The sequence below is a fragment of the Ranitomeya variabilis genome, chromosome 1 (assembly GCF_051348905.1).
Source record: "Ranitomeya variabilis isolate aRanVar5 chromosome 1, aRanVar5.hap1, whole genome shotgun sequence".
In the NCBI taxonomy this organism is placed as follows: domain Eukaryota; kingdom Metazoa; phylum Chordata; class Amphibia; order Anura; family Dendrobatidae; genus Ranitomeya; species Ranitomeya variabilis.
The window spans coordinates 1,069,412,411-1,069,437,006 of NC_135232.1; the positions used below are offsets into that span (position 1 = coordinate 1,069,412,411).

The window sequence follows — 24,596 nt, forward strand, 5'->3', positions numbered from 1 at the left end:
GCATACGACATGTTTACACCTCCCTAAATGGCCAAACTCCCCACACGGGGCCGTGGTATCGTGACTTGGCGCAAGCACCCGTGAGACTGCTGTTTGTCTGAAGAGGTGGGTGTGCTCGCTTTTGGTTGACGGCATTGCTACTGGGTCCCTCATAGTACAATGTAGTGTCTCTGGCGGTGGTGGTGCGCACCCAACGTCAGACACACCGTTGTAACATGAGGGGCCCTGGGGCGGTCCCGCCGGCCTCTAGAGAGTTCCCCCCTACCCCAGCTCAAAATGTGCTCTACCACATGCAAAATTATGTCGCACAGCTCCACCAATCTTTAGTCTATTCGCTGACATCATTCAATGTCTGGCACTGACAATACAAATTTGTAGACATCTATGATGCAACTTAAAGTAGTCTGTGTCTGTGTCCTATATTGGCACCATTAAATAGTTACTGCCAAATTACTATGTCAGAAACTCAGCAGATGAGCCCACCCCTGTACCTAAGTATGCCACCTTTTTTTTTGTTTTGGTTGTTTTGCGAGACATTAACATCTATTTATATTTTGGGAGTACTGGGACAGACACTCCTTGCACTACTCCTCCACTCACCACCAAGCTGCCCGTGTATCCATGTAACCGCTGTAAAACTGCCATGAGCCTATTGTTTGTTATTTTAGGCCTTTGAAGCCTGTCTGCGGTCCCTCCTTCCACTAGTCCTCCACTGACCAGACCACTGCTGCCCGTGTACCCCTGGAACCAATTATAAAGTGCCTACAGCCAGCCCATTTTTTTATGTTAGGCCTTTGAAGCCTGTCTGCGGTCCCTCCTTCCACTAGTCCTCCACTGACCAGACCACTGCTGCCCGTGTACCCCTGGAACCAATTATAAAGTGCCTACAGCCAGCCCATTTTTTTATGTTAGGCCTTTGAAGCCTGTCTGCGGTCCCTCCTTCCACTAGTCCTCCACTGGCCAGACCACTGCTGCCCGTGTACCCCTGGAACCAATTATAAAGTGCCTACAGCCAGCCCATTTTTTTATGTTAGGCCTTTGAAGCCTGTCTGCGGTCCCTCCTTCCACTAGTCCTCCACTGACCAGACCACTGCTGCCCGTGTACCCCTGGAACCAATTATAAAGTGCCTACAGCCAGCCCATTTTTTTATGTTAGGCCTTTGAAGCCTGTCTGCGGTCCCTCCTTCCACTAGTCCTCCACTGGCCAGACCACTGCTGCCCGTGTACCCCTGGAACCAATTATAAAGTGCCTACAGCCAGCCCATTTTTTTATGTTAGGCCTTTGAAGCCTGTCTGCGGTCCCTCCTTCCACTAGTCCTCCACTGACCAGACCACTGCTGCCCGTGTACCCCTGGAACCAATTATAAAGTGCCTACAGCCAGCCCATTTTTTTATGTTAGGCCTTTGAAGCCTGTCTGCGGTCCCTCCTTCCACTAGTCCTCCACTGGCCAGACCACTGCTGCCCGTGTACCCCTGGAACCAATTATAAAGTGCCTACAGCCAGCCCATTTTTTTATGTTAGGCCTTTGAAGCCTGTCTGCGGTCCCTCCTTCCACTAGTCCTCCACTGATCAGACCACTGCTGCCCGTGTACCCCTGGAACCAATTATAAAGTGCCTACAGCCAGCCCATTTTTTTATGTTAGGCCTTTGAAGCCTGTCTGCGGTCCCTCCTTCCACTAGTCCTCCACTGATCAGACCACTGCTGCCCGTGTACCCCTGGAACCAATTATAAAGTGCCTACAGCCAGCCCATTTTTTTATGTTAGGCCTTTGAAGCCTGTCTGCGGTCCCTCCTTCCACTAGTCCTCCACTGACCAGACCACTGCTGCCCGTGTACCCCTGGAACCAATTATAAAGTGCCTACAGCCAGCCCATTTTTTTATGTTAGGCCTTTGAAGCCTGTCTGCGGTCCCTCCTTCCACTAGTCCTCCACTGGCCAGACCACTGCTGCCCGTGTACCCCTGGAACCAATTATAAAGTGCCTACAGCCAGCCCATTTTTTTATGTTAGGCCTTTGAAGCCTGTCTGCGGTCCCTCCTTCCACTAGTCCTCCACTGGCCAGACCACTGCTGCCCGTGTACCCCTGGAACCAATTATAAAGTGCCTACAGCCAGCCCATTTTTTTATGTTAGGCCTTTGAAGCCTGTCTGCGGTCCCTCCTTCCACTAGTCCTCCACTGACCAGACCACTGCTGCCCGTGTACCCCTGGAACCAATTATAAAGTGCCTACAGCCAGCCCATTTTTTTATGTTAGGCCTTTGAAGCCTGTCTGCGGTCCCTCCTTCCACTAGTCCTCCACTGGCCAGACCACTGCTGCCCGTGTACCCCTGGAACCAATTATAAAGTGCCTACAGCCAGCCCATTTTTTTATGTTAGGCCTTTGAAGCCTGTCTGCGGTCCCTCCTTCCACTAGTCCTCCACTGATCAGACCACTGCTGCCCGTGTACCCCTGGAACCAATTATAAAGTGCCTACAGCCAGCCCATTTTTTTATGTTAGGCCTTTGAAGCCTGTCTGCGGTCCCTCCTTCCACTAGTCCTCCACTGATCAGACCACTGCTGCCCGTGTACCCCTGGAACCAATTATAAAGTGCCTACAGCCAGCCCATTTTTTTATGTTAGGCCTTTGAAGCCTGTCTGCGGTCCCTCCTTCCACTAGTCCTCCACTGACCAGACCACTGCTGCCCGTGTACCCCTGGAACCAATTATAAAGTGCCTACAGCCAGCCCATTTTTTTATGTTAGGCCTTTGAAGCCTGTCTGCGGTCCCTCCTTCCACTAGTCCTCCACTGGCCAGACCACTGCTGCCCGTGTACCCCTGGAACCAATTATAAAGTGCCTACAGCCAGCCCATTTTTTTATGTTAGGCCTTTGAAGCCTGTCTGCGGTCCCTCCTTCCACTAGTCCTCCACTGGCCAGACCACTGCTGCCCGTGTACCCCTGGAACCAATTATAAAGTGCCTACAGCCAGCCCATTTTTTTATGTTAGGCCTTTGAAGCCTGTCTGCGGTCCCTCCTTCCACTAGTCCTCCACTGACCAGACCACTGCTGCCCGTGTATCCCTGGAACCAATTATAAAGTGCCTACAGCCAGCCCATTTTTTTATGTTAGGCCTTTGAAGCCTGTCTGCGGTCCCTCCTTCCACTAGTCCTCCACTGGCCAGACCACTGCTGCCCGTGTACCCCTGGAACCAATTATAAAGTGCCTACAGCCAGCCCATTTTCTTATGTTAGGCCTTTGAAGCCTGTCTGCGGTCCCTACTTTAAATACTCCTCCACTGACCACCAAGCTGCCTGCCCGTGTATCCATGTAACCGCTGTAAAACTGCCATGAGCCTATTGTTTGTTATGTTAGGCCTTTGATAGCCTGTCTGCGGTCCCTACTTTAAATACTCCTCCACTCACCACCAAGCTGCCTGCCCGTCTATCCATGTAACCGCTGTAAAACTGCCATGAGCCTATTGTTTGTTATGTTAGGCCTTTGATAGCCTGTCTGCGGTCCTTACTTTAAATACTCCTCCACTCACCACCTAGCTGCCTGTGTATCCATGTAACCGCTGTAAAACTGCAATGAGCCTATTGTTTGTTATTTTAGGCCTTTGATAGCCTGTCTGCGGCCCCTACTTGCAATACTCCTCCACTGACCACAATGCTGCCTGGAGTGCCTGCCTGTGTATCCATGTAACCGATGTAAAACTGCCATGACTGCCTACTGTTTGTTATTTTAGGCCTTTGATAGCCTGTCTGCGGCCCCTACTTGCAATACTCCTCCACTGACCACAATGCTGCCTGGAGTGCCTGCCTGTGTATCCATGTAACCGATGTAAAACTGCCATGACTGCCTACTGTTTGTTATTTTAGGCCTTTGATAGCCTGTCTGCGGCCCCTACTTGCAATACTCCTCCACTGACCACAATGCTGCCTGGAGTGCCTGCCTGTGTATCCATGTAACCGATGTAAAACTGCCATGACTGCCTACTGTTTGTTATTTTAGGCCTTTGATAGCCTGTCTGCGGCCCCTACTTGCAATACTCCTCCACTGACCACAATGCTGCCTGGAGTGCCTGCCTGTGTATCCATGTAACCGATGTAAAACTGCCATGACTGCCTACTGTTTGTTATTTTAGGCCTTTGATAGCCTGTCTGCGGCCCCTACTTGCAATACTCCTCCACTGACCACAATGCTGCCTGGAGTGCCTGCCTGTGTATCCATGTAACCGATGTAAAACTGCCATGACTGCCTACTGTTTGTTATTTTAGGCCTTTGATAGCCTGTCTGCGGCCCCTACTTGCAATACTCCTCCACTGACCACAATGCTGCCTGGAGTGCCTGCCTGTGTATCCATGTAACCGATGTAAAACTGCCATGACTGCCTACTGTTTGTTATTTTAGGCCTTTGATAGCCTGTCTGCAGCCCCTACTTGCAATATTCCTCCACTGACCACACCAATGCTGCCCGTGTACCCCTGGAACCTATTTAAAAGTTCATAGAGCCTAGTTATATATTTTATTTACTATTAATAAGGCCATGATGGACTACGCTGTACCACGCTACAAGCTAACCAGTCGACACTTCTTTTGCGAGAAAAGCCATCCAAACCCTCCACCAGCATGTAGAAGACCGCATTGTCCATGCACTCTGGCAATCTGTGAGTACAAAGGTGCACCTGACAACAGACGCATGGACCTGTAGGCATGGCCACGGAAGATTACGTGTCCATTACGGCGCAATGGGTTAATGTGGTGGATGCATGGTCCACAGGGGACAGCCTACTAAGTCTGTCTGCAGTCCCTAATTCAAATTGTCCTCCACTGTCTAAATCGGAGCTTCCACCTTCTGGCTTTCGGCCTATAGTATCAGAAATTAAACTGCATTTGGCCTTCAACTTTGTTTAGGGCCTACTAACGGCTTCTGCCCCTCCCTGGTGTTGTCCTCAACTAAATAAAGCTGAGCTTCAACCTTCTGCTCCAAATTACCATTTTAAAAAATGCAATAGGCTTTTCCGGCCTACTAAAGGTGTCTGTCTGTGTGCCCCTGCCTGGTGTTGTCCTCAACTAAATAAAGCTGAGCTTCAACCTTCCGGCTCTCATTAAGTGGTTTTTTTAAAAAAAAATGGTGGTTAGGGCCTACTAACGGCTTCTGCCCCTCCCTGGTGTTGCCCTCAACTAAATAAAGCTGAGCTTCAACCTTCTGCTCCAAATTACCATTTAAAAAAATGCAATAGGCTTTTCCGGCCTACTAAAGGTGTCTGTCTGTGTGCCCCTGCCTGGTGTTGTCCTCAACTAAATAAAGCTGAGCTTCAACCTTCTGCTCCAAATTACCATTTTAAAAAATGCAATAGGCTTTTCCGGCCTACTAAAGGTGTCTGTCTGTGTGCCCCTGCCTGGTGTTGTCCTCAACTAAATAAAGCTGAGCTTCAACCTTCTGCTCCAAATTACCATTTTAAAAAATGCAATAGGCTTTTCCGGCCTACTAAAGGTGTCTGTCTGTGTGCCCCTGCCTGGTGTTGTCCTCAACTAAATAAAGCTGAGCTTCAACCTTCTGCTCCAAATTACCATTTTAAAAAATGCAATAGGCTTTTCCAGCCTACTAAAGGTGTCTGTCTGTGTGCCCCTGCCTGGTGTTGTCCTCAACTAAATAAAGCTGAGCTTCAACCTTCTGCTCCAAATTACCATTTTAAAAAATGCAATAGGCTTTTCCGGCCTACTAAAGGTGTCTGTCTGTGTGCCCCTGCCTGGTGTTGTCCTCAACTAAATAAAGCTGAGCTTCAACCTTCCGGCTCTCATTAAGTGGTTTTAAAAAAAAAAAATGGTGGTTAGGGCCTACTAACGGCTTCTGCCCCTCCCTGGTGTTGCCCTCAACTAAATAAAGCTGAGCTTCAACCTTCTGCTCCAAATTACCATTTTAAAAAATGCAATAGGCTTTTCCGGCCTACTAAAGGTGTCTGTCTGTGTGCCCCTGCCTGGTGTTGTCCTCAACTAAATAAAGCTGAGCTTCAACCTTCCGGCTCTCATTAAGTGGTTTTTAAAAAAAAAAATGGTGGTTAGGGCCTACTAACGGCTTCTGCCCCTCCCTGGTGTTGCCCTCAACTAAATAAAGCTGAGCTTCAACCTTCTGCTCCAAATTACCATTTTAAAAAATGCAATAGGCTTTTCCGGCCTACTAAAGGTGTCTGTCTGTGTGCCCCTGCCTGGTGTTGTCCTCAACTAAATAAAGCTGAGCTTCAACCTTCTGCTCCAAATTACCATTTTAAAAAATGCAATAGGCTTTTCCGGCCTACTAAAGGTGTCTGTCTGTGTGCCCCTGCCTGGTGTTGTCCTCAACTAAATAAAGCTGAGCTTCAACCTTCCGGCTCTCATTAAGTGGTTTTTAAAAAAAAAAATGGTGGTTAGGGCCTACTAACGGCTTCTGCCCCTCCCTGGTGTTGCCCTCAACTAAATAAAGCTGAGCTTCAACCTTCTGCTCCAAATTACCATTTTAAAAAATGCAATAGGCTTTTCCGGCCTACTAAAGGTGTCTGTCTGTGTGCCCCTGCCTGGTGTTGTCCTCAACTAAATAAAGCTGAGCTTCAACCTTCTGCTCCAAATTACCATTTTAAAAAATGCAATAGGCTTTTCCGGCCTACTAAAGGTGTCTGTCTGTGTGCCCCTGCCTGGTGTTGTCCTCAACTAAATAAAGCTGAGCTTCAACCTTCCGGCTCTCATTAAGTGGTTTTTAAAAAAAAAAATGGTGGTTAGGGCCTACTAACGGCTTCTGCCCCTCCCTGGTGTTGCCCTCAACTAAATAAAGCTGAGCTTCAACCTTCTGCTCCAAATTACCATTTTAAAAAATGCAATAGGCTTTTCCGGCCTACTAAAGGTGTCTGTCTGTGTGCCCCTGCCTGGTGTTGTCCTCAACTAAATAAAGCTGAGCTTCAACCTTCTGCTCCAAATTACCATTTTAAAAAATGCAATAGGCTTTTCCGGCCTACTAAAGGTGTCTGTCTGTGTGCCCCTGCCTGGTGTTGTCCTCAACTAAATAAAGCTGAGCTTCAACCTTCCGGCTCTCATTAAGTGGTTTTTTAAAAAAAAAAATGGTGGTTAGGGCCTACTAACGGCTTCTGCCCCTCCCTGGTGTTGCCCTCAACTAAATAAAGCTGAGCTTCAACCTTCTGCTCCAAATTACCATTTTAAAAAATGCAATAGGCTTTTCCGGCCTACTAAAGGTGTCTGTCTGTGTGCCCCTGCCTGGTGTTGTCCTCAACTAAATAAAGCTGAGCTTCAACCTTCTGCTCCAAATTACCATTTTAAAAAATGCAATAGGCTTTTCCGGCCTACTAAAGGTGTCTGTCTGTGTGCCCCTGCCTGGTGTTGTCCTCAACTAAATAAAGCTGAGCTTCAACCTTCTGCTCCAAATTACCATTTTAAAAAATGCAATAGGCTTTTCCGGCCTACTAAAGGTGTCTGTCTGTGTGCCCCTGCCTGGTGTTGTCCTCAACTAAATAAAGCTGAGCTTCAACCTTCTGCTCCAAATTACCATTTTAAAAAATGCAATAGGCTTTTCCGGCCTACTAAAGGTGTCTGTCTGTGTGCCCCTGCCTGGTGTTGTCCTCAACTAAATAAATCTGAGCTTCAACCTTCTGCTCCAAATTACCATTTTAAAAAATGCAATAGGCTTTTCCGGCCTACTAAAGGTGTCTGTCTGTGTGCCCCTGCCTGGTGTTGTCCTCAACTAAATAAAGCTGAGCTTCAACCTTCTGCTCCAAATTACCATTTTAAAAAATGCAATAGGCTTTTCCGGCCTACTAAAGGTGTCTGTCTGTGTGCCCCTGCCTGGTGTTGTCCTCAACTAAATAAAGCTGAGCTTCAACCTTCTGCTCCAAATTACCATTTTAAAAAATGCAATAGGCTTTTCCGGCCTACTAAAGGTGTCTGTCTGTGTGCCCCTGCCTGGTGTTGTCCTCAACTAAATAAAGCTGAGCTTCAACCTTCTGCTCCAAATTACCATTTTAAAAAATGCAATAGGCTTTTCCGGCCTACTAAAGGTGTCTGTCTGTGTGCCCCTGCCTGGTGTTGTCCTCAACTAAATAAAGCTGAGCTTCAACCTTCCGGCTCTCATTAAGTGGTTTTTAAAAAAAAAAATGGTGGTTAGGGCCTACTAACGGCTTCTGCCCCTCCCTGGTGTTGCCCTCAACTAAATAAAGCTGAGCTTCAACCTTCTGCTCCAAATTACCATTTTAAAAAATGCAATAGGCTTTTCCGGCCTACTAAAGGTGTCTGTCTGTGTGCCCCTGCCTGGTGTTGTCCTCAACTAAATAAAGCTGAGCTTCAACCTTCTGCTCCAAATTACCATTTTAAAAAATGCAATAGGCTTTTCCGGCCTACTAAAGGTGTCTGTCTGTGTGCCCCTGCCTGGTGTTGTCCTCAACTAAATAAAGCTGAGCTTCAACCTTCCGGCTCTCATTAAGTGGTTTTTAAAAAAAAAAATGGTGGTTAGGGCCTACTAACGGCTTCTGCCCCTCCCTGGTGTTGCCCTCAACTAAATAAAGCTGAGCTTCAACCTTCTGCTCCAAATTACCATTTTAAAAAATGCAATAGGCTTTTCCGGCCTACTAAAGGTGTCTGTCTGTGTGCCCCTGCCTGGTGTTGTCCTCAACTAAATAAAGCTGAGCTTCAACCTTCTGCTCCAAATTACCATTTTAAAAAATGCAATAGGCTTTTCCGGCCTACTAAAGGTGTCTGTCTGTGTGCCCCTGCCTGGTGTTGTCCTCAACTAAATAAAGCTGAGCTTCAACCTTCCGGCTCTCATTAAGTGGTTTTAAAAAAAAAAAATGGTGGTTAGGGCCTACTAACGGCTTCTGCCCCTCCCTGGTGTTGCCCTCAACTAAATAAAGCTGAGCTTCAACCTTCTGCTCCAAATTACCATTTTAAAAAATGCAATAGGCTTTTCCGGCCTACTAAAGGTGTCTGTCTGTGTGCCCCTGCCTGGTGTTGTCCTCAACTAAATAAAGCTGAGCTTCAACCTTCTGCTCCAAATTACCATTTTAAAAAATGCAATAGGCTTTTCCGGCCTACTAAAGGTGTCTGTCTGTGTGCCCCTGCCTGGTGTTGTCCTCAACTAAATAAAGCTGAGCTTCAACCTTCCGGCTCTCATTAAGTGGTTTTTTAAAAAAAAAAATGGTGGTTAGGGCCTACTAATGGCTTCTGCCCCTCCCTGGTGTTGCCCTCAACTAAATAAAGCTGAGCTTCAACCTTCTGCTCCAAATTACCATTTTAAAAAATGCAATAGGCTTTTCCGGCCTACTAAAGGTGTCTGTCTGTGTGCCCCTGCCTGGTGTTGTCCTCAACTAAATAAAGCTGAGCTTCAACCTTCTGCTCCAAATTACCATTTTAAAAAATGCAATAGGCTTTTCCGGCCTACTAAAGGTGTCTGTCTGTGTGCCCCTGCCTGGTGTTGTCCTCAACTAAATAAAGCTGAGCTTCAACCTTCTGCTCCAAATTACCATTTTAAAAAATGCAATAGGCTTTTCCGGCCTACTAAAGGTGTCTGTCTGTGTGCCCCTGCCTGGTGTTGTCCTCAACTAAATAAAGCTGAGCTTCAACCTTCTGCTCCAAATTACCATTTTAAAAAATGCAATAGGCTTTTCCGGCCTACTAAAGGTGTCTGTCTGTGTGCCCCTGCCTGGTGTTGTCCTCAACTAAATAAAGCTGAGCTTCAACCTTCCGGCTCTCATTAAGTGGTTTTTTAAAAAAAAAATGGTGGTTAGGGCCTACTAACGGCTTCTGCCCCTCCCTGGTGTTGCCCTCAACTAAATAAAGCTGAGCTTCAACCTTCTGCTCCAAATTACCATTTTAAAAAATGCAATAGGCTTTTCCGGCCTACTAAAGGTGTCTGTCTGTGTGCCCCTGCCTGGTGTTGTCCTCAACTAAATAAAGCTGAGCTTCAACCTTCTGCTCCAAATTACCATTTTAAAAAATGCAATAGGCTTTTCCGGCCTACTAAAGGTGTCTGTCTGTGTGCCCCTGCCTGGTGTTGTCCTCAACTAAATAAAGCTGAGCTTCAACCTTCCGGCTCTCATTAAGTGGTTTTAAAAAAAAAAAATGGTGGTTAGGGCCTACTAACGGCTTCTGCCCCTCCCTGGTGTTGCCCTCAACTAAATAAAGCTGAGCTTCAACCTTCTGCTCCAAATTACCATTTTAAAAAATGCAATAGGCTTTTCCGGCCTACTAAAGGTGTCTGTCTGTGTGCCCCTGCCTGGTGTTGTCCTCAACTAAATAAAGCTGAGCTTCAACCTTCTGCTCCAAATTACCATTTTAAAAAATGCAATAGGCTTTTCCGGCCTACTAAAGGTGTCTGTCTGTGTGCCCCTGCCTGGTGTTGTCCTCAACTAAATAAAGCTGAGCTTCAACCTTCTGCTCCAAATTACCATTTTAAAAAATGCAATAGGCTTTTCCGGCCTACTAAAGGTGTCTGTCTGTGTGCCCCTGCCTGGTGTTGTCCTCAACTAAATAAAGCTGAGCTTCAACCTTCTGCTCCAAATTACCATTTTAAAAAATGCAATAGGCTTTTCCGGCCTACTAAAGGTGTCTGTCTGTGTGCCCCTGCCTGGTGTTGTCCTCAACTAAATAAAGCTGAGCTTCAACCTTCTGCTCCAAATTACCATTTTAAAAAATGCAATAGGCTTTTCCGGCCTACTAAAGGTGTCTGTCTGTGTGCCCCTGCCTGGTGTTGTCCTCAACTAAATAAAGCTGAGCTTCAACCTTCCGGCTCTCATTAAGTGGTTTAAAAAAAAAAAAATGGTGGTTAGGGCCTACTAACGGCTTCTGCCCCTCCCTGGTGTTGCCCTCAACTAAATAAAGCTGAGCTTCAACCTTCTGCTCCAAATTACCATTTTAAAAAATGCAATAGGCTTTTCCGGCCTACTAAAGGTGTCTGTCTGTGTGCCCCTGCCTGGTGTTGTCCTCAACTAAATAAAGCTGAGCTTCAACCTTCCGGCTCTCATTAAGTGGTTTTTAAAAAAAAAAATGGTGGTTAGGGCCTACTAACAGCTTCTGCCCCTCCCTGGTGTTGCCCTCAACTAAATAAAGCTGAGCTTCAACCTTCTGCTCCAAATTACCATTTTAAAAAATGCAATAGGCTTTTCCGGCCTACTAAAGGTGTCTGTCTGTGTGCCCCTGCCTGGTGTTGTCCTCAACTAAATAAAGCTGAGCTTCAACCTTCTGCTCCAAATTACCATTTTAAAAAATGCAATAGGCTTTTCCGGCCTACTAAAGGTGTCTGTCTGTGTGCCCCTCCCTGGTGTTGCCCTCAACTAAATAAAGCTGAGCTTCAACCTTCTGCTCCAAATTACCATTTTAAAAAATGCAATAGGCTTTTCCGGCCTACTAAAGGTGTCTGTCTGTGTGCCCCTGCCTGGTGTTGTCCTCAACTAAATAAAGCTGAGCTTCAACCTTCTGCTCCAAATTACCATTTTAAAAAATGCAATAGGCTTTTCCGGCCTACTAAAGGTATCTGTCTGTGTGCCCCTGCCTGGTGTTGTCCTCAACTAAATAAAGCTGAGCTTCAACCTTCTGCTCCAAATTACCATTTTAAAAAATGCAATAGGCTTTTCCGGCCTACTAAAGGTGTCTGTCTGTGTGCCCCTGCCTGGTGTTGCCCTCAACTAAATAAAGCTGAGCTTCAACCTTCTGCTCCAAATTACCATTTTAAAAAATGCAATAGGCTTTTCCGGCCTACTAAAGGTGTCTGTCTGTGTGCCCCTGCCTGGTGTTTTCCTCAACTAAATAAAGCTGAGCTTCAACCTTCTGCTCCAAATTACCATTTTAAAAAATGCAATAGGCTTTTCCGGCCTACTAAAGGTGTCTGTCTGTGTGCCCCTGCCTGGTGTTGTCCTCAACTAAATAAAGCTGAGCTTCAACCTTCCGGCTCTCATTAAGTGGTTTTTAAAAAAAAAAATGGTGGTTAGGGCCTACTAACGGCTTCTGCCCCTCCCTGGTGTTGCCCTCAACTAAATAAAGCTGAGCTTCAACCTTCTGCTCCAAATTACCATTTTAAAAAATCCAATAGGCTTTTCCGGCCTACTAAAGGTGTCTGTCTGTGTGCCCCTGCCTGGTGTTGTCCTCAACTAAATAAAGCTGAGCTTCAACCTTCTGCTCCAAATTACCATTTTAAAAAATGCAATAGGCTTTTCCGGCCTACTAAAGGTGTCTGTCTGTGTGCCCCTGCCTGGTGTTGTCCTCAACTAAATAAAGCTGAGCTTCAACCTTCCGGCTCTCATTAAGTGGTTTTAAAAAAAAAAAATGGTGGTTAGGGCCTACTAACGGCTTCTGCCCCTCCCTGGTGTTGCCCTCAACTAAATAAAGCTGAGCTTCAACCTTCTGCTCCAAATTACCATTTTAAAAAATGCAATAGGCTTTTCCGGCCTACTAAAGGTGTCTGTCTGTGTGCCCCTGCCTGGTGTTGTCCTCAACTAAATAAAGCTGAGCTTCAACCTTCTGCTCCAAATTACCATTTTAAAAAATGCAATAGGCTTTTCCGGCCTACTAAAGGTGTCTGTCTGTGTGCCCCTGCCTGGTGTTGTCCTCAACTAAATAAAGCTGAGCTTCAACCTTCCGGCTCTCATTAAGTGGTTTTTTTAAAAAAAAAATGGTGGTTAGGGCCTACTATCGGCTTCTGCCCCTCCCAGGTGTTGCCCTCAACTAAATAAAGCTGAGCTTCAACCTTCTGCTCCAAATTACCATTTTAAAAAATGCAATAGGCTTTTCCGGCCTACTAAAGGTGTCTGTCTGTGTGCCCCTGCCTGGTGTTGTCCTCAACTAAATAAAGCTGAGCTTCAACCTTCTGCTCCAAATTACCATTTTAAAAAATGCAATAGGCTTTTCCGGCCTACTAAAGGTGTCTGTCTGTGTGCCCCTGCCTGGTGTTGTCCTCAACTAAATAAAGCTGAGCTTCAACCTTCTGCTCCAAATTACCATTTTAAAAAATGCAATAGGCTTTTCCGGCCTACTAAAGGTGTCTGTCTGTGTGCCCCTGCCTGGTGTTGTCCTCAACTAAATAAAGCTGAGCTTCAACCTTCTGCTCCAAATTACCATTTTAAAAAATGCAATAGGCTTTTCCGGCCTACTAAAGGTGTCTGTCTGTGTGCCCCTGCCTGGTGTTGTCCTCAACTAAATAAAGCTGAGCTTCAACCTTCCGGCTCTCATTAAGTGGTTTTAAAAAAAAAAAAATGGTGGTTAGGGCCTACTAACGGCTTCTGCCCCTCCCTGGTGTTGCCCTCAACTAAATAAAGCTGAGCTTCAACCTTCTGCTCCAAATTACCATTTTAAAAAATGCAATAGGCTTTTCCGGCCTACTAAAGGTGTCTGTCTGTGTGCCCCTGCCTGGTGTTGTCCTCAACTAAATAAAGCTGAGCTTCCAACCTTCCGGCTCTCATTAAGTGGTTTTTAAAAAAAAAAATGGTGGTTAGGGCCTACTAACGGCTTCTGCCCCTCCCTGGTGTTGCCCTCAACTAAATAAAGCTGAGCTTCAACCTTCTGCTCCAAATTACCATTTTAAAAAATGCAATAGGCTTTTCCGGCCTACTAAAGGTGTCTGTCTGTGTGCCCCTGCCTGGTGTTGTCCTCAACTAAATAAAGCTGAGCTTCAACCTTCTGCTCCAAATTACCATTTTAAAAAATGCAATAGGCTTTTCCGGCCTACTAAAGGTGTCTGTCTGTGTGCCCCTCCCTGGTGTTGCCCTCAACTAAATAAAGCTGAGCTTCAACCTTCTGCTCCAAATTACCATTTTAAAAAATGCAATAGGCTTTTCCGGCCTACTAAAGGTGTCTGTCTGTGTGCCCCTGCCTGGTGTTGTCCTCAACTAAATAAAGCTGAGCTTCAACCTTCTGCTCCAAATTACCATTTTAAAAAATGCAATAGGCTTTTCCGGCCTACTAAAGGTGTCTGTCTGTGTGCCCCTGCCTGGTGTTGTCCTCAACTAAATAAAGCTGAGCTTCAACCTTCTGCTCCAAATTACCATTTTAAAAAATGCAATAGGCTTTTCCGGCCTACTAAAGGTGTCTGTCTGTGTGCCCCTGCCTGGTGTTGTCCTCAACTAAATAAAGCTGAGCTTCAACCTTCTGCTCCAAATTACCATTTTAAAAAATGCAATAGGCTTTTCCGGCCTACTAAAGGTGTCTGTCTGTGTGCCCCTGCCTGGTGTTGTCCTCAACTAAATAAAGCTGAGCTTCAACCTTCTGCTCCAAATTACCATTTTAAAAAATGCAATAGGCTTTTCCGGCCTACTAAAGGTGTCTGTCTGTGTGCCCCTGCCTGGTGTTGTCCTCAACTAAATAAAGCTGAGCTTCAACCTTCTGCTCCAAATTACCATTTTAAAAAATGCAATAGGCTTTTCCGGCCTACTAAAGGTGTCTGTCTGTGTGCCCCTGCCTGGTGTTGTCCTCAACTAAATAAAGCTGAGCTTCAACCTTCCGGCTCTCATTAAGTGGTTTTAAAAAAAAAAAAATGGTGGTTAGGGCCTACTAACGGCTTCTGCCCCTCCCTGGTGTTGCCCTCAACTAAATAAAGCTGAGCTTCAACCTTCTGCTCCAAATTACCATTTTAAAAAATGCAATAGGCTTTTCCGGCCTACTAAAGGTGTCTGTCTGTGTGCCCCTGCCTGGTGTTGTCCTCAACTAAATAAAGCTGAGCTTCAACCTTCCGGCTCTCATTAAGTGGTTTTTAAAAAAAAAAATGGTGGTTAGGGCCTACTAACGGCTTCTGCCCCTCCCTGGTGTTGCCCTCAACTAAATAAAGCTGAGCTTCAACCTTCTGCTCCAAATTACCATTTTAAAAAATGCAATAGGCTTTTCCGGCCTACTAAAGGTGTCTGTCTGTGTGCCCCTGCCTGGTGTTGTCCTCAACTAAATAAAGCTGAGCTTCAACCTTCTGCTCCAAATTACCATTTTAAAAAATGCAATAGGCTTTTCCGGCCTACTAAAGGTGTCTGTCTGTGTGCCCCTCCCTGGTGTTGCCCTCAACTAAATAAAGCTGAGCTTCAACCTTCTGCTCCAAATTACCATTTTAAAAAATGCAATAGGCTTTTCCGGCCTACTAAAGGTGTCTGTCTGTGTGCCCCTGCCTGGTGTTGTCCTCAACTAAATAAAGCTGAGCTTCAACCTTCTGCTCCAAATTACCATTTTAAAAAATGCAATAGGCTTTTCCGGCCTACTAAAGGTGTCTGTCTGTGTGCCCCTGCCTGGTGTTGTCCTCAACTAAATAAAGCTGAGCTTCAACCTTCTGCTCCAAATTACCATTTTAAAAAATGCAATAGGCTTTTCCGGCCTACTAAAGGTGTCTGTCTGTGTGCCCCTGCCTGGTGTTGCCCTCAACTAAATAAAGCTGAGCTTCAACCTTCTGCTCCAAATTACCATTTTAAAAAATGCAATAGGCTTTTCCGGCCTACTAAAGGTGTCTGTCTGTGTGCCCCTGCCTGGTGTTGTCCTCAACTAAATAAAGCTGAGCTTCAACCTTCTGCTCCAAATTACCATTTTAAAAAATGCAATAGGCTTTTCCGGCCTACTAAAGGTGTCTGTCTGTGTGCCCCTGCCTGGTGTTGTCCTCAACTAAATAAAGCTGAGCTTCAACCTTCCGGCTCTCATTAAGTGGTTTTAAAAAAAAAAAATGGTGGTTAGGGCCTACTAACGGCTTCTGCCCCTCCCTGGTGTTGCCCTCAACTAAATAAAGCTGAGCTTCAACCTTCTGCTCCAAATTACCATTTTAAAAAATGCAATAGGCTTTTCCGGCCTACTAAAGGTGTCTGTCTGTGTGCCCCTGCCTGGTGTTGTCCTCAACTAAATAAAGCTGAGCTTCAACCTTCCGGCTCTCATTAAGTGGTTTTTTAAAAAAAAAATGGTGGTTAGGGCCTACTAACGGCTTCTGCCCCTCCCTGGTGTTGCCCTCAACTAAATAAAGCTGAGCTTCAACCTTCTGCTCCAAATTACCATTTTAAAAAATGCAATAGGCTTTTCCGGCCTACTAAAGGTGTCTGTCTGTGTGCCCCTGCCTGGTGTTGTCCTCAACTAAATAAAGCTGAGCTTCAACCTTCTGCTCCAAATTACCATTTTAAAAAATGCAATAGGCTTTTCCGGCCTACTAAAGGTGTCTGTCTGTGTGCCCCTCCCTGGTGTTGCCCTCAACTAAATATAGCTGAGCTTCAACCTTCTGCTCCAAATTACCATTTTAAAAAATGCAATAGGCTTTTCCGGCCTACTAAAGGTGTCTGTCTGTGTGCCCCTGCCTGGTGTTGTCCTCAACTAAATAAAGCTGAGCTTCAACCTTCTGCTCCAAATTACCATTTTAAAAAATGCAATAGGCTTTTCCGGCCTACTAAAGGTGTCTGTCTGTGTGCCCCTGCCTGGTGTTGTCCTCAACTAAATAAAGCTGAGCTTCAACCTTCTGCTCCAAATTACCATTTTAAAAAATGCAATAGGCTTTTCCGGCCTACTAAAGGTGTCTGTCTGTGTGCCCCTGCCTGGTGTTGTCCTCAACTAAATAAAGCTGAGCTTCAACCTTCTGCTCCAAATTACCATTTTAAAAAATGCAATAGGCTTTTCCGGCCTACTAAAGGTGTCTGTCTGTGTGCCCCTGCCTGGTGTTGTCCTCAACTAAATAAAGCTGAGCTTCAACCTTCTGCTCCAAATTACCATTTTAAAAAATGCAATAGGCTTTTCCGGCCTACTAAAGGTGTCTGTCTGTGTGCCCCTGCCTGGTGTTGTCCTCAACTAAATAAAGCTGAGCTTCAACCTTCCGGCTCTCATTAAGTGGTTTTAAAAAAAAAAAATGGTGGTTAGGGCCTACTAACGGCTTCTGCCCCTCCCTGGTGTTGCCCTCAACTAAATAAAGCTGAGCTTCAACCTTCTGCTCCAAATTACCATTTTAAAAAATGCAATAGGCTTTTCCGGCCTACTAAAGGTGTCTGTCTGTGTGCCCCTGCCTGGTGTTGTCCTCAACTAAATAAAGCTGAGCTTCAACCTTCCGGCTCTCATTAAGTGGTTTTAAAAAAAAAAAATGGTGGTTAGGGCCTACTAACGGCTTCTGCCCCTCCCTGGTGTTGCCCTCAACTAAATAAAGCTGAGCTTCAACCTTCTGCTCCAAATTACCATTTTAAAAAATGCAATAGGCTTTTCCGGCCTACTAAAGGTGTCTGTCTGTGTGCCCCTGCCTGGTGTTGTCCTCAACTAAATAAAGCTGAGCTTCAACCTTCTGCTCCAAATTACCATTTTAAAAAATGCAATAGGCTTTTCCGGCCTACTAAAGGTGTCTGTCTGTGTGCCCCTGCCTGGTGTTGTCCTCAACTAAATAAAGCTGAGCTTCAACCTTCTGCTCCAAATTACCATTTTAAAAAATGCAATAGGCTTTTCCGGCCTACTAAAGGTGTCTGTCTGTGTGCCCCTGCCTGGTGTTGTCCTCAACTAAATAAAGCTGAGCTTCAACCTTCTGCTCCAAATTACCATTTTAAAAAATGCAATAGGCTTTTCCGGCCTACTAAAGGTGTCTGCCCCTCCCTGGTGTTGTCCTCAACTGAACAAAGCTGAGCTTCCACATTCTGGCTTTCACCCTATACTATCAGATATTAAACTGCATTTGGCCTACTAGTGTGGTTAGGCCCTTGAAACAGTGTCTGCTGCTCTTGGGTTTGCTACTCCACTGAACAAAGCAATGCCGCCTGTTTAGTCCTGTTACCAATTTTGAACTGCATTTAGCCTACTTTATTCTTTGGCCCTATATCTGTTTCCTCCTCATCCTGCCCATTGCCCAGCCACTGCTAAATGAGTCTGCTGGTACATTGACCTAGACCACTACATTCCCCTTGTACTCTACACAGCCAGAATCTGACCCTGCTGAAAGTAAGGTTCCCCTTCCCGCATGTTATACCACCTTACACAGGGACAAAGAGGAAGGTGCAGATGAAAGTGCAGGTTCCTTCATCAGGTGGGGGGGCATACTCGTTGGCGACGTCACTGGCACAGGGCCCCTCAGAGTACGCAAAAGTGTCGCTGCTGGTGGGAGGCGCCCCCGCCATGCAAACACACCGCCGTACTTTGAGGGGCCCTGTGCCAGTGCCAATGCGAACGAGTGGGCCCCCCCCTGCTTGCTCAGGATCACAGCACTTGCAACGTTTAAATACTTACCTTTCCCTGCAACACCGCCGTGACGTAGTCCGCATTTCCTGGGCCCACGAAAAACTTGAGCCAGCCCTACTCCCCCCACAACTTTCCCCCAATTCCCTATGCCCAACTATTATTATACAGTTAATTAAGATTGGCAAGCTTCAGAAACAAGAATGGATGTTTTTGGCATTAAAATGGGCACTGTAGGTGTTTTCCTGGCCTCCACTCACTGCCGACTATGCTTCCCCATTGACTTGCATTGGGTTTCGTGTTTCGGTCGATCCCCGACTTTTAGCGATAATCGGCCGACTGCACTCGACTCGACTCTGGACAAAATCGGGTTTCCCAAAACCCTACTCGATCTTAAAAAAATGAAAGTCGCTCAACCCTAGTCAAGACCACCACACGATGCTTAGCACCCTCGAGCCAATGACGCCACTCCTCAAATGCCCACTTCATGGCCAACAACTCCCGATTGCCCACATCATAATTTCGCTCTGCCGGCGAAAACTTCCTAGAGAAAAAGGCACAAGGCCTCATAGTAGAGCAACCAGGGCCTCTCTGCGACAAAACGGCCCCTGCCCCAATCTCCGAAGCATCCACCTCAACCTGAAAGGGAAGTGAGACGTCAGGCTGGCACAAAACAGGCGCCGAAGTAAATCGGCGTTTCAACTCCTGGAAAGCCTCCACGGCAGCAGGAGCCCAGTTAGCTACATCAGAGCCTTTCTTGGTCATATCCGTCAGCGGTTTAACAACGCTAGAGAAATTTGCGATAAAACGACGGTAGAAGTTAGCAAAACCCAAGAACTTCTGAAGACTCTTAACTGACGAGGGTTGAGTCCAATCATGAATAGCTCGGACCTTGACTGGATCCATCTCCACAGCAGAAGGGGAAAAAATGAACCCCAAAAAGGGAACCTTCTGTACACCAAAGAGGCACTTTGAGCCTTTTACAAACAAAGAATTTTCACGCAGAATCTCAAAAACCATCCTGACCTGCTCCACATGCGAGTCCCAATCATCAGAAAAAACCAGAATATCATCCAGATAAACAATCAAAAATTTATCCAGATACTTCCGGAAAATGTCATGCATGAAGGACTGAAAAACTGAAGGGGCATTAGAGAGCCCAAATGGCATCACCAAGTACTCAAAATGACCTTCGGGCGTATTGAATGCGGTTTTCCATTCATCGCCCTGCCTAATGCGCACAAGGTTGTACGCACCACAAAGGTCTATCTTGGTGAACCACTTGGCACCTTTAATCCGGGCAAACAAATCTGACAACAGCGGCAAAGGATACTGAAATTTGACAGTGATCTTATTTAAAAGCCGATAGTCAATACAAGGCCTCAAAGATCCGTCCTTTTTGGCCACAAAAAAGAATCCCGCACCAAGAGGGGAAGAAGAAGGACGGATATGCCCCTTCTCAAGAGACTCCTTGATATATGAACGCATCGCGGTATGTTCAGGTACCGACAGATTAAACAGTCTCCCCTTAGGAAACTTACTGCCAGGAATCAAATCTATTGCACAGTCACATTCCCTATGAGGAGGCAGTGCACTGGACTTAGACTCGCTGAAGACATCCTGATAATCAGACAAATACGCCGGAACTTCCGAAGGCGTAGAAGAAGCAATAGACAAGGGCAGGGAATCTCCATGAATTCCATGGCAGCCCCAACTTGACACTGACATAGCCTTCCAGTCCAAGACTGGATTATGGGTCTGTAACCATGGCAGACCCAAAACAACCAAATCATGCATTTTATGCAGAACAAGAAAACGTATTACCTCCCGATGTTCGGGAGTCATGCACATGGTAACCTGTGTCCAAAACTGCGGTTTATTTTTTGCCAATGGCGTAGAATCAATACCCCTAAGAGGGATAGGATTTTCCAATGGCTCAAGAACAAATCCGCAGCACTTGGCAAATGACAGATCCATAAGGCTCAGGGCAGCACCTGAGTCCACAAACGCCATGACAGGATACGATGACAGTGAGCAAATCAAAGTTACAGATAGAATAAACTTAGGTTGCAAATTACCAATGGCGACCGGACTAACAACCTTAGTAAGACGTTTAGAGCATGCTGAGATAACATGTGTAGAATCACCACAGTAGTAACACAAGCCATTCTGGCGTCTATGAATTTTCCGCTCATTTCTAGTCAGGATTCTATCACATTGCATTAAATCAGGTGCCTGTTCAGACAACACCATGAGGGAATTTGCGGTCTTGCGCTCCCGCAACCGCCGGTCGATTTGAGTAGCCAGGGCCATAGAATCATTCAGACCTGTGGGAATGGGAAAACCCACCATCACATTCTTAATGGCTTCAGAAAGGCCATTTCTAAAATTTGCAGCCAATGCACACTCGTTCCACTGGGTCAGCACGGACCATTTCCGAAATTTTTGGCAATACACTTCAGCCTCGTCCTGGCCCTGAGACATCGCCAGCAAGGCTTTTTCTGCCTGAATCTCAAGATTGGGTTCCTCATAAAGCAAACCAAGCGCCAGAAAAAACGCATCAATGTCAGCCAATGCCGGATCTCCTGGCGCCAGCGAGAAAGCCCAATCCTGAGGGTCGCCCCGTAAAAAAGAAATAACAATTTTTACTTGCTGAGCGGAGTCTCCAGATGAACAGGGTTTCAGGGACAAAAACAATTTACAATTATTCCTGAAATTTCTAAATTTAAATCGGTCTCCGGAAAACGGTTCAGGAATCGGTATCTTAGGTTCTGACACAGGATTTCTGATAACATACTCTTGTATGCCCTGCACACGAGCAGCAAGCTGATCCACACTTGTAATCAAGATCTGGACATTCATGTCTGCAGCAAACACAAGCCACTCAGAGGTAAAGGGGAAAAGAAAAAAAAATGAGAGAGAGAAAAAAAAACTCAGAACTTTCTTTCTTATAATCCCGCTTCTGCAATGCATTTAACATTTAATACTGGCCTGGCAAACTGTTATGACCCCAATGGCGAGGGTCTCAGAGAAACAAGTAAGTCTGCGACGTACAAAAATCCAGCTCATAGGGCAGTGGTAACTGGGTTGACCATATAACTACTCCTAACGCCAACACTAGAAGTAGCCGGGGAACATGCCTACGTTGGTCGCTAGATGTCTCGCGCCAGCCGGAGGACTAACTACCCCTAGAAGAGGAAAACAAAGACCTCTCTTGCCTCCAGAGAATAGACCCCAAAAGTCGGATACAAGCCCCCCACAAATAATAACGGTGAGGTAAGAGGAAATGACAAACACAGAGATGAACTAGGTTTAGCAAAGAGAGGCCCACTTACTAATAGCAGAATGTAGTAAGATAACTTATATGGTCAACAAAAACCCTAACAAAATTCCACACTGGAGATACAAGAACCCCCGAACCGTCTAACGGCCCGGGGGGAGAACTCCAGCCTCCCTAGAGCTTCCAGCAAGGTTAGGATACAGATTATGTACAAGCTGGACAAAAATGCAAACAAAAACAAATAGCAAAAAGCAAGAAAGCAGACTTAGCTTAATTTAGCAGGAACCAGGATCAGTAGACAAGAGCACAACAGATTAGCTCTGATTACAACGTTGCCAGGCATTCAACTGAAGGTCCAGGGAGCTTATATAGCAACACCCCTGACCTAACGACCCAGGTGAGCATACAAGGGATGAATGACATACCCAGAGTCAAATCACTAGTAACCACTAGAGGGAGCCAAAAGGTAAATTCACAACAGGGAGGCCCCAGACCGGACTGCGACACCCATCGGACCCGAACCCCAGTGGGACCGCCCCTGGGTGAGTATAATCTAACCTCTTTTTCTCATCTTTCAGGATACATCGGGGGCTTATCTACAGCATCACAGAATGCTGTAGATAAGCCCCTGATGCCGGTGGGCTTAGTTCACCTTTGATTTTGGGAGTGACAGGTTCCCTTTAAACTAGTAGATGTTGAGTCAAATATCATGCACTGCATCCTTTATGTTTAGTTAGAGATTCTGAATTTCACATAAAGCAGCAATTTATAGCTAGAAGAACTGACAGTGTGCCGGATTTTCAAGCAGAAACAGATGCTTTGGGTGATTAGCGTCTTGGTGGTAGATCCTGTAGACGACTTATACCGCCGAGTTTCATGGAACAATGTGAGGTGTTGATGCTTAAACTGTCACTGAATAGTGAATGATTTCCTTAGAGGATATTTTACTGCTTCATTTATGATTAAATATTTCTGTTAAATACAGAAATAAGAAAAGAAAAGTAACAGAAAAAGAACTTAGAACTTAGACTCTTTCAGAAAGTCACCAAAACAAATCACAGCTAAAATATATACTTGTATATAGATTTAGCTCATTGTGAAAGAAAACTTTTAATTGAGTTCTTTACCATTTTAAAGTAATCCATTTATATATTTGGAAGTTATTAATTTTATTTTAATTATCCCTGCAACACATATATTGAAAATCAGAGTGATTTTGAAAACAACAAAAATACTATAACTTTTCCCAACTCTTGCAGATTTATTTTATTATCTAGGAAAATTATTTGTTTTCTTAAAGGACAAACCATTAAATAAATTTTATGAAGTATTATAACTTCATTCTGATGAAAAAAAAAAAAAACATCCAGTGTAGTACTATGCCATTTATCTACATAGTCTGTTGCCTCGTGGTGTCCAAAGTGCAGATCTATGAGCTGAGTGCTAAGTGATCCTTTGTTCACTGCTGAGAAGCCGATAAAAATCACTTTCTCTCTGCTTGTCAAAAGTAAACTAGTAACCTAGGATGGCAGTGTAAGTTATTATTGTCAGCTGCCAGAAGGGGAAGGAAGCTGATTCTGCTCGGAGCTCATCAATCAGCACAGATTACTAGAAGCTCAATAGGAAAATAATTTCAAGTTATTTTTTTTAAAAGGGAATTTGTCATCGAGTTATTGCTACCTCATCTGACCTCAGAATGATGTAGGCAAAGAGACACTGAATCACATTATGTATCATTTATTTTCCTGAGTGAAGTAGTTTTGTCACAAGCAGAGTTATTAGATTTAGAATACAGCAGAGCTAAGAAAGTTAACCACGCCCACACCTGACTCTGCATGTACATGGTCTATAGACATTGAGCTACTTATTACAGGAAGGGGCGGAATGGGACAAGAGCCCATGCAAGAGCTGGTCCCAGCAATGATAATGTCCTAGTGATGAAATCTTCACTGTAAGTAAACAACAGCACACAGCCTGACATGTGACACATCATTGAATTCTGTGTTTTAACTCCTACCTCATGCTGTCCTCAGATTACATGGCAAAAACATGCTGAGAAATTACTTTAAAAACACTATTACTAGACTCACTGGTGGACACAGACACAGACAGAAAAAGACCCAAGAATAATATATGGGCCTCTTTGAGCCCAAGTGCTTCTAAAAATGTAAAATTGCACCTGCTTTAGAGGTAGAAATGGGCCCCCTTATGTCTCAGGCTCCTGAGCTGCCACAAAGGTTGCACCAATGATATGTCCATCCCTTACTAGACTTTCAGGACATTTTGAAGAGATAAGATTGATGGGATAACCCATTTTACTACTTTTTTCCAAAATAACTGTAGAAAATAGTAGTTGTCTTCAAGCACATCTGTGTGGCCAGTCAACAAATAGAATACTTTATGCTCAGTTCATTCATGACAGCACTTTATAATGAAAGCAATGATACTACTGGGAATGAAGCAATGCTTAAAAAAAGTTTTTTAAAAATTACACAAATATATATATAGCACAAAAAATGCACCAATAATCTTCAATCAACACATTTAACACCCTTGTGTTTTTTCCTGAAAGGTCAACATAAGATCCTTGGAAGCAAAATTTCAAAGGTACAAAGCTTAAAACTAGATCCGACAATATGGAGCAATGAACTTGTTCAGGTACGTTACAAAAATACTTTATATTCCTTGTCATTGAAGTAAATATGGTAGATTACGATTCCAGGACTTAGTGGGTATCTGAATCACAGCCCTCAGCCTATGTTTCATCCCCACAGTAACGTAAAAAGATCTAAAAAGCCAGCAACACATATAATAAATGATTTCATTATGTTTGGGTTTGTTCGTGTTTTCTTTTGGTAGCTTTTCATTGTTCTGGGAAATGAAAAAGTTAATAGCTTCTGGGAAGCAAATCTTTTGCCTGAAAACGTGCTTTGTGTGACCTCCACTATTAATCAGAGAAGATTATTTGTTGCACAAAAATACAAAGAAGGAAGATTTAAAAAGACGCTTTCTCCGAGCCCAACTTCTCAGCAACTAAATGAGGTGTGTAAGTATCACAAAGTGTATATGTTATTTTTCACCAGTGATTTAATAAAGCAAGTGCACAGAGTCTTGCTGACATATAATGTTTAGAACAATAAAAGGGCAGCAAATACTGCATTACTATATAACATTCATTTTGGATGCTACGTCAGGATTAAGGTTCCAGATATGATAGAGT

The 24,596-nt window shown here is 44.9% G+C and overlaps 1 protein-coding gene across 3 annotated transcripts in view; it reads left to right on the forward strand.

Moving 5' to 3' along the window:
- ARAP2 (ArfGAP with RhoGAP domain, ankyrin repeat and PH domain 2) overlaps positions 1–24,596 on the forward strand; it is a 441,859-nt gene that overhangs the window by 166,308 nt on the left and 250,955 nt on the right. For all 3 annotated transcript variants that reach the window (XM_077279928.1, XM_077279930.1, XM_077279929.1), the window contains 2 exons: positions 23,949–24,034; positions 24,236–24,418. In XM_077279928.1, coding sequence (XP_077136043.1) covers positions 23,949–24,034; positions 24,236–24,418 — 269 coding nt within the window. The remainder of the gene's footprint in view (positions 1–23,948; positions 24,035–24,235; positions 24,419–24,596) is intronic.